The sequence below is a fragment of the Anser brachyrhynchus genome (assembly GCF_964034855.1).
Source record: "Anser brachyrhynchus genome assembly, chromosome: 13".
NCBI classification, from domain to species: Eukaryota; Metazoa; Chordata; class Aves; order Anseriformes; family Anatidae; genus Anser; species Anser brachyrhynchus.
The window spans coordinates 6,733,401-6,742,748 of NC_137708.1; the positions used below are offsets into that span (position 1 = coordinate 6,733,401).

The 9,348-nt window shown below is 52.0% G+C and overlaps 1 protein-coding gene across 2 annotated transcripts in view; it reads right to left on the reverse strand.

Annotated features, from left to right (window-relative positions):
- Positions 1-4,513: 4,513 nt before the first annotated feature.
- The window catches only part of PCDH19 (protocadherin 19), a 57,748-nt gene continuing 52,913 nt past the window's right edge, over positions 4,514-9,348 (reverse strand). For both annotated transcript variants that reach the window (XM_080553354.1, XM_080553355.1), the window contains exon 5: positions 4,514-9,341. In XM_080553354.1, coding sequence (XP_080409480.1) covers positions 8,770-9,341 — 572 coding nt within the window. In that variant the 3' untranslated portion in view covers positions 4,514-8,769. The remainder of the gene's footprint in view (positions 9,342-9,348) is intronic.

The window sequence follows — 9,348 nt, forward strand, 5'->3', positions numbered from 1 at the left end:
GCAGTCGCGATGACTTATTTAAGAGCAGATCAAGAAATATCTCAGCTCTCTTTGGAGACTTCAAAAGCAGCTGAACGCTACCGGTATCTTCTGATAAAGACGCAGCTTTGCTGCACCGTCTACCTCAGGGGACCCGGTAGATGGAGGAAGGAAGGTGCAGAGAGGCAGGAGAAACGGCCAGAGCTCCCGGAGCCCAGCTCCTCCCTGGCCAGCAGCACACTGCACGTTCGCTCCCTGAGCACCTTCACAGGAGAGATGGCTCCCAGGTGGGATGAGGCTTGGGGAGGTAATTCACAGGTGCGTTGGAGGCTTTCAGCCGAAGTTTAGAGCAGGAGACTTCAGCCCTTGCCTGGATTGCCAATGCACCCAGCTGGGGCTGAGGCAGGAGGACAGCAGATGTGACGTGCTGTAACAGAGACCTGGGGAACGGCTTCCTCGCTAAGGCTGAAAATGTCCTCCATCAACAGATGACATTTCCCACTGGGAGCTGGGAAGCCAAAGCTCCACAGCCAAAAACTCCACCCCAGGCTGATGTTGATAGGAGATTTGATATTGATTCACTGGGGCCGGGATTTCATCCTGTGATTTAAACCTAACTCCTCCAAAGAGAATAAGATCAATTTTACAGAGAATCAAATAGATAAAGAACAGCCTTTGAGCCTGTGTGCAGAAGAAGCAGAGAGAGGAGTTTAGAAAAAAAAAAAAAAAGAAAAAGAAAAGAGAAAAGAAAGGTTTTCCTTATCTGGAAAGTTAAAAAAAAAAAAAAAGATAGAAAAGAACCTGGAGAATGTTGTTTGCTCATTTTTTCCTTTTTCCAGTCAAAACAACCCCGCCTCTGTCTGCTCTCTGCATGGGTACTGAGGGAGCAGAGCAGCAAGAGGGCTTCTCTGCACTGCTCAGAGTGGGGCCAGGGACACCCCCCACGTACACACACACACCTTTCCCCCCCATACACACAGCCCATCACCAGACAGGCTGCCTTCAGCACTGCAGTCACGGGGCCAGTGCGCTGGGGCAGCGTGTGCATGGCCCAGCACGGGAGGTGGAAGATGGTGAAATGCCCTGGCACTGCAGGCGCAGCCAGCACAGCCAGAGAGCTGCCTTGGGGGGGGGAAAGCAGAGATTTGGGGCTGGAAAAGAGAAAGCCTTGCACCATCCTTCTCTCCCAGAGGTTTCATTATCATAATTTTTTTATTTTGGCCTTGAAAGACAATCCATCACCCCCAGGCAACACAGAGCAGCTCCACCAAGGCTGCTGCTCTGCTCCCACACTGCCTCTCCCCGCTTCCAAGGGAAGCCTGAATTCCCTCTGCTGACTCCCAGAGCTTCACCAGGGGTTCGTCCTTGTGTTCGTCCCTGCTGCTCCCAGCCACTTTGCTGGCCCCACGGAGCCAACCCTGCTCAGGCAGAGCCCCACTCGCATTCAACAGTGACCTGCAGGCCATTTTTCTTGGGAAAAGTTTAAGCTTGATCAGTGATGGGGTTAATACCGTTTGCCACATTTCTCCATTTTTTATCCGTGTTAATGGGAAGTGCCACAGCAGGATTTTCCACAACAGCGCTAGAGTTTTGTTTTGGGTTTTCAAACGACGGGTTGCAATGACTGCTCACACTGCAGCACAGCTGCTGCCACACTGGTTCCCAGGGATGCTGCCCTCACCCCTGCCAGCAGCGTGACACGCGCCCTGACACCCAGAGCTTGTCCCCAAAGAGCCACCCTTCCTCCTCCAGCCTGTCCCCCCCAGCCACAAGCAGGCAGGGAAGCAAGGAGGGAGCAGTAGCACCGCAGAGGTGAGCTCCGTAATTGTACACCTGCTTGTGTTTGTTCTCCCGTGGCTCTTTGGGGATTCCGGGTTGCATCATTTTCAGAAAGAAAAGGACAACAAAACAAAACAAAACCAGATGCAAGTTAAACAAGTGGAAGGCCCGCTGGGGCTGCTGGTAAAGTTTTACTCCAGTTTCAGCCCAGGGCAAGCAACGGTCAGCAGTCAGCCCCAAGCATTTCCCTGCCAGGGCATAGCCAGGGTCCAGCCCGCAGAACTGCAGGAGCCGAGGGCGACCGTGGGAGCGACACCCGATTCCCTGTCCCCATCCTGCCGCACTGGGTGCAGCTGGACACCCGCTGGGTGCGTTGTCACCCCCTCGCACCCAGGGAGCAAGGCAGAGGCACCCACGCCCCATGTGAGGGGCAACTGCGTTCGGGGAGCAACAGAAAAACAGGATGGGGCCTTTGCTCTCCCTTCCCACAGCACTCTGCCTTCGTGGAGCCGTGCTTCAAGCAGCAATGTACATAGATGCTCTATGCTTTCAGAGCTTTGATCCTTCCAATTTATTTGTTCTTGTCTTTGTGGGCTTAGTAGTCGGAGTGTATGATAATTCATTGCTTGTTAATCCAATTTGGCTCTATTTAGATATTCCAGTTTAACATCAAATATAATATAAAATAATGTCCAGAAGAAACAGAAATGAGATCTGTGTCTATGAACCAGCTCTGAACCTTGGCCGTTGAGGGCTGCCTGCTTTGCGTGCTAATTTATTCTCTCCCCAGCTTCACTGAGCCGGTCCCTGTGGCCGAGCCCCTCACAGCTCAGCTCCCCCATCCCGGGGCGCACAGCAGCGTGGGGCTCCCATCGTGGGTGCAGCACAGCACCTGTAGGAGCTCTGTCCCACAGGGGGCAGGGGCAAACTCAGCTGCTGATGGCATCGCCAGTGCCCCAGGGAGCTTTTCCCAGGGATGCTGGGGAGCCCAGGGGACCACAGGGGGGTCCCCCGACCCCCAGGAGGGTGGCAGCTCCCTGGGGAGCTGGGAGCCAGCAGCCCCAGCCCGAAGTTCCCGCATAGCTGGGCTGCGAGGAGAGGAATGCAGCAAGCTCCCGGTACCGAGCGCTGGCAGGTCCCAGCTGTGCGTGGCACAGCCCAAAGCTGCCAGCCCAGCAGCACCAGGCAGAGACCCGCCTGCCGAAAGCCAGCACAGCCCCAGGGGCTCAGGATCTGCCCCACTCTCCTTCTGTGCAAGGAAGCCATCCGAGCCATAAAACTGAGCACACCCTTGCACGCGGGCAGCGTTTCCAGACAGGCACACTCAAAAGATGAATCCTTTTTTTTTCTTCCCTCTGCAGAGGACTCTAAATCACCCTGCTTCCCACTGTCCACCTCGGCCCTTTCCTGGCACTGTTATTTATGCAGACTCGGGCGCAGCCGTTACTGGCTGCTGTCTCAGCAGATGAGGCGCTGCCGCTCTTTGAGGTACGCCAGCGGGGACAGAGGACGGCGACAGCTGGCCGGGGAGCACAGCGGGGACGTGTCACCGACCTGACATCTCGGAGCCCCCAGCTCGCTGCCAGCAGGAGCCCTGTGCAGAGAGCTGAGTGCCCTTAGAGGAGGTTGATTAAAATCATAGCCAAATCCGGCGCCCACGGGGGCCCAGCAGCTTGTGCCAGGGAGTTGGGCAAGGGCTGGTCCAGGATGCTTCGAGGGGAACATCCCCAGCCTCCCAGTGCTGCTCAAAGGCAGCTCCCGAGGGCTGTTCCCCCAGAGGCCTTGGCTCCTACCTGCAAGATGAGCCCACAGTGCCGGCACAGCACCAGTGCTGGGTCTTCCCATCACAGGAGCCTTTCTCCACCTCCTACAACAGCCCAGAGACTGCAAGCCAGGAACAGCCATGCCTGCAGAGCCTGCCTTTATCTCCTCAGTGCCTCCGCTCACCCACCTGCCCAACGACTCACTGACAAGGGCGCAACCAGCCCCAGGTGGCTGCTGTCGTTACACCCTGTTGCCTCTGCTGTGCCTTCCAAGGTAAAGCTGTCCGGATACATCGATTTTTAACCCTTTACTTTTATTGTCATTTGAATGTGCTCCGGCTTCCCACCTGTGCGCGGAGCAGCCCCACGCCCTGCAGGGGCTCCCTCCCAGCCCACTGCTTCCGTCCCAGTGCCACCTTCACGTCTCCTTGGCCGAGGCACCGAGCAGAGGCCCTTAGGGGAGGGCACTCACCCCTGCTATCCGCAAAGCACTCAGACACTCGTGGAAGAGCGGTCTATTAATAGGCCATTAATTCAGAGCAAGTGGATGCTCCTCACGGTCTCCCCAGAGGCTCCAAAGTGCCCTCCTGAAATCCAGGGAAAATAACTCTTTTTCCTCTCTACTGTGCCTCAGTGGAAAAAAAAATAAGCGCGTGTTGGCGGCGTTTCCTACCCGTGCCTGCCCCTCTGCCTGGCTCCATGGAAAGCGGCCAGGGGAGAGCAGAGGCTCTGCCATGGCAGGAGCTGCATGGAGCTCAGGGCCTGCCCACCCCGGGCACCCCTGGGGACAGCGGGGACAACCCCTCCTAGGGGGTCAGGAAAGCTCCGCCCGCGGTTTGCACCCTCTCGGATGCGAACGCCAGACAGCCCTGAGAGGAGCACACGGGGAAGGGGCTGTGGTAGCACCCTCAGACCACGCAGCGATCTGGGCTTGCTCTGACTTCTGCAAGACCAGCACCTTCGGCCCATCAAAGCAAACCCACTTAGGCGTATTTAACCAAACACTTACTTTCCGTTTTATTCAATAATTGCTTTAATACTAAAATGCATTAGATGCTCAAAGCAGAGAAAAGAAAGTCACATTTAGGTGGAAAACAAAGTTCTCATCAGATTAAAAAAAAAAAACAATGTGGCAGGTACACCATTTTGAAACAGAATCGTAATAATTTAATAAAGCTGCTTTATCATCTTCATAAAATAGACGGAATGGTGATTCTTTTTTTTTTTTCCATTTTGCTGTTTACAATGAGTCAATCACTGTGAAAAATGTACATAACATACGTATCAGCATATACAACAATTTATTCTTCATATAATCAGCAACGGAGACACCATGACGAGACGTACCGCACCAAGTCCCACTGCAGCCCTGCCGTCTGCGGGCAGGCGCGCAGCGACGGTGCCGCCGGCTGCTCCTCCTGCTCAGGCGCGACGCCTGCAACTCGTTTCCCTCACGTTGGAATAGTGCAAGGAGGTACTGGTTGCTGAAAAGCAGTTTGCGTTAGGTCAGCTCTTTGCGTTTAAAGATTATATCCCAGCTTAGATCAGCTGAACGTCAGCCGACGCTGATAGAGGATCCATCTCAGCAGTGCTTGCAGTGGAGTCGGCCGGGCTTCTCTCCCAAGGTAAGCGCAGCTCCTAGGTTGGGTAAAGGATTACCTATAGCTGCGGAAGCAGCAGTAGCAACAAGATCATCAATTCTCCCCAATGACAGACAAATGTGTTTCCATTCATAATTAGATTTTCTTTTTTCCCCAAGAATAATTTCAACATATTAATCAGACATCGTGTTCTTTACAAAAGCAACTTGTTTCCTATTCGAAAAAAAGGAAAAAAAAAAAATTCACTTCTGCACGACATGTGATCCACAGGCCACCTCCAGCTTCACGACAAACAGGGAACGGCAACAGCCTCGTCGGGACAACGTGCCAGGCACTCAGGGATTGTTTTTTCAGCCATAATCCCCCCCCCCAGCCCTCTGCTGCTCCTCCATGCAGGGAAGCTGGGTGCCCTTGCAGGGAAGGGACGCTCAGGCCATCAGGGGGTGACGTGAGGGGCCATGGGGACATCGCATGGGCTGCTCCAGACCGGGTCCTCGTCATGCTCGGCGGAGAATGATAAACGGGTGCTGCTCCCCTGAAGAAACAGGGGAGCAGAGGAAGTTCGCCTGAAGGAAACCAACAGATCCAAGCGCATTTTCCTAAACCAAATCTGAGGACGGGTTGAAGTTATTAAAGAAGCGCTAATTAGGTCTGGAACCTCCCCCAAAAAATCGCCCACCCTGCAGCCTTTATGTTTTTTGTATGGCCAGTTTTGATGCAACTATTAAAAAAACAAGACAGGCTGTGATTCGCCCAGCAGCCCTGAGCTCATCTCAAGTGACACAGAGGAACAGTGACAGAAATAGCAAAATATTCAGCAGAGGGAAGGGGAGGTGGAGCGGAGGTGCCTCGTCCTGCGCAGCAAGGACGTGTCAGGGAAGGGCCCCTCGCTTGGTGTCCCCAGCTGCGGCATGGGTCAGCCCAGGCAAAACTGTTGTTTAAACGATTTTCTTGGAGGCATAAGGGCTTACTGACCTCTTTAATGCCCCCTTTTAATACAGAATTATTTCGCATCCCTTCTCGGCTGTGCTTTTATTCAGAGTGGCAAGGAACGTTTCCTCTGGGTAAATTAGAGAAATGTTTCTGGTTTTTTTTTTTTCTTTCTTTCTTCCTTTTCAGTTAGCATCTATTTTTCATCCAAAATCGCTGGGCTGGTGGTGGCAGCTCCGCAGGCAGAGGGCAAGGCTCAGCACAAATTAACGGCCAGCGCTTTTCAGGAGCTGGAGGCAGGTGGTGAGAGTGATGGGGCGAATGGGGCGGAGGGGACCGCGCTCCCTGTCCCTGTGCCTGTGATGGGGGCTGGGGCTAGCTGGGGGCACCGGTCCCGTCCTGCTCCCAGATGGAGGTGTGGGGCCTCTCCGTGGCCCCGTAGGGTGACTGGGGGGACAGTGACTGAAGGTGGGGGACGGTTTCTACAGAAGGGACAGATGGGGATCGAGTAGGTGCTTTTGCTCAGCAAAACCATACATGGATTTTCCCCAAAGAAAGTCCAGCAGAGCTGACAAAAACAGGTAATATCAGAATAAACCCAGCCTAACAGTTACAGAAAATCCAGTTCCTTTAACAGCCCCAAGCTAGCCCATTTCTTCTGCCGCTTGTGTTACAATAATACACACATTTGTAAAAAATAATAATAATAATTAAAAAAAAAAGACAGCAGTACAGTACGCAGGCAGGAAACAGCAAAATAACATATCCCTTAAAAATGGGCTCAAACTCCAGAACAGAGAGGAAAATCCCTGGTTCACTTTTAGGAGGGATACATGACATCACATTAATGCACAGGATTTGATCTGAATGAGGTAGTAATAACACGAGAGGGAAGCATCACAAATTTCATTAGATGACCTTTTTTTGTTGGTTCCTTCCAAATTCCTGGCCCTATCGAGTGGCATGGGGAATACACTGACTGCGGACCTATCTCAGGATTGCTAAAACTTCAGGCAGTATCAATTCACCCTGAAGAAACAAATTACTTGAGCTTATTTTATTTTGAGGACAATAATGACTGGAGCTTGTTTTCTTGTTGACGTTTTTAATTTAAATAAATCAACGTAACAAATATTTTATCATGATATGTAGACCTAGAAAGACTATTTCTCTAGAAACCACTAATTTCAACTTGCTGGTACAGCAAACATTGGCAAGAGCTATATATTTTCCCTCCCATAATCAATTTTAAATTCTATGAAACATTATTTAGGGTAGGAAAATCTGTCAAGTGAAGGGTTAATAACTATAATACACTAACTGAAATCCTCCTACCTTACTCATACCTCACTGAGGAATTATCACTGCAAGAGAGCAGAGAGCTGTGAAACCCTTCCTCTCTCTCCCTTCTACAAAATGGCTATTAAAGTAGCTCAATTTTTAAATCAATTTTATATGAGTAAATTTGTACCCACACAAAAAAAGTCCTTAATTATGAGAAAAAATAATGAATTGCTTTAATTTTTTCTCCATTAAGAAGGCACATTAATTGAATTAGTAGCGTTGTTACATATCACCTGTCTGCCCCTAAATTAACATTGCTATTGCTCACTCCATACTTATTCATGATGCAGGGATAAAAAGAAATCAGAACAGTCTAAAATCCATGCCATGATGACATACATACACACACACACTTAGCATAATCACAACTGGGAAATGCTGACTTGGAAGTGTGTGTCTAATTGAGAAGGTAATTTAGATCTCTTAAATAATTCCATCGCTTTGACTTTGAAATGACTAGAGACAGGGCATGTCTAAATCTGGGAACTAAAATAAAGAAACTTCTGGAAAAAAAACTTTCCATGCATTGCCTGGAAGTTATGCAAAAGAAACGGATAAGGGAAAAAGTTCAGCACAGTGCATCTGACGGTTGCAATTCAGGCAGAATTTTCCCCTGAATGCCTTCCTGTAACACCCTGCCCTGAGAGAGCAGGTGGAGGCTGCAGGGGATGGATGGTGGGGACTGGAAAAAGCACTTGCTCCACTGGGTCTGGAAACTGCAGGTTCCCCAAGGTTTCAGTATGATGATTGTGATTGTTTGCTTGTTTTTTAAAAACTTGAAAGCCTTTTGCCATCACTAGACATACAGTAATTTGCAATATCAAATACGATAATAGTACAGATAAGCATGTGACAGCAAAAGGATTCATAAATGCAGGGGTGTCCATAGCAAAATAGCAACATCTTCAGATAGAAGCAGCCTCGTGTGGGGTGAATATTAAAACTCACTGACCTGTAATTTTCAAGTTGTATGCGAGAAATGGCCATTGCTTTGCCTAGACTGCAAAAAGGTGACCGAATAAAGAATTTGGAATTCGGTTCTTAAGCAGAATGGAGATTTGTGTTAGTTCTGAGGTACAAAAATATATAAATCCAAGAGACGCGGCACCTAGCATTGCCGCTGGCGGGCTGGGCCTCACCTCTGCCCCTGCCCTCTGCCACCTCCCGGCGAAAGGAAAACGCGCTACTTCGCCCTGCTGAACACCCCTGCCGCCCGTTGAAACAAGTGGGATTGTCACATTAACAACAGCTTCATTTATAAACAATACATTTAGGGAAAGCTTTTAAATACAGCGATCTGTGAACCATTGGTAAGCGATAAAAACAACCCACGCCGGGCATGCTGCCTGGCCCCTCCGGCAGCCGGGCGCTGCTCAGAGGACGATGTCCCTCAGTCTCCTGGCCGCCGGCGAGTCCTTCTCCCTGCGGTCCTGCAGCAGCGGGTTGCCCTCCTGCAGGCCGCCCTCGCTGTCCGCCCCCCTGGGCTCTGCCTCCGCGGGCCGGGCAGGGCCAGTGTTCGCCGGGGGCTGTGGCCCGCGGCCGGCGGGGCAGGGCAGGCCGCCGTAGGCCGCGGGGCTCTTCAGGTGCAGGGGCGAGGTGACGGGGCTGGCGGCCTCGCAGCCGTTGCCCGCCTCACGGACGGCGCCGCTCACCTTGGGGCTGCCGGCGGCCGGCTCCACCGTTCTTTTGCCTTTGGGGTTGCCGGCCCGCTCCTCGGCCGGCGGCTCGCCGCCCTCCTTGCCGAAGGTGGCGAAGGTCCTTTTGGCGCTACAGTCTGCGTAAGGCTCCGCGTCCACCGCCGTCGCCTCTATGGAGAGGGCGATGACGTTCCTGCCGTGCTCGGGGGACTTGGCGCGGCTGGGGACGGCGCTGCGGGGCATCCAGCACCGGTCCGAGTGGCCCAGGATGCGGCACTCTTCCCTGCAATGAAATCCTTCGCTCTGATCTGCGTG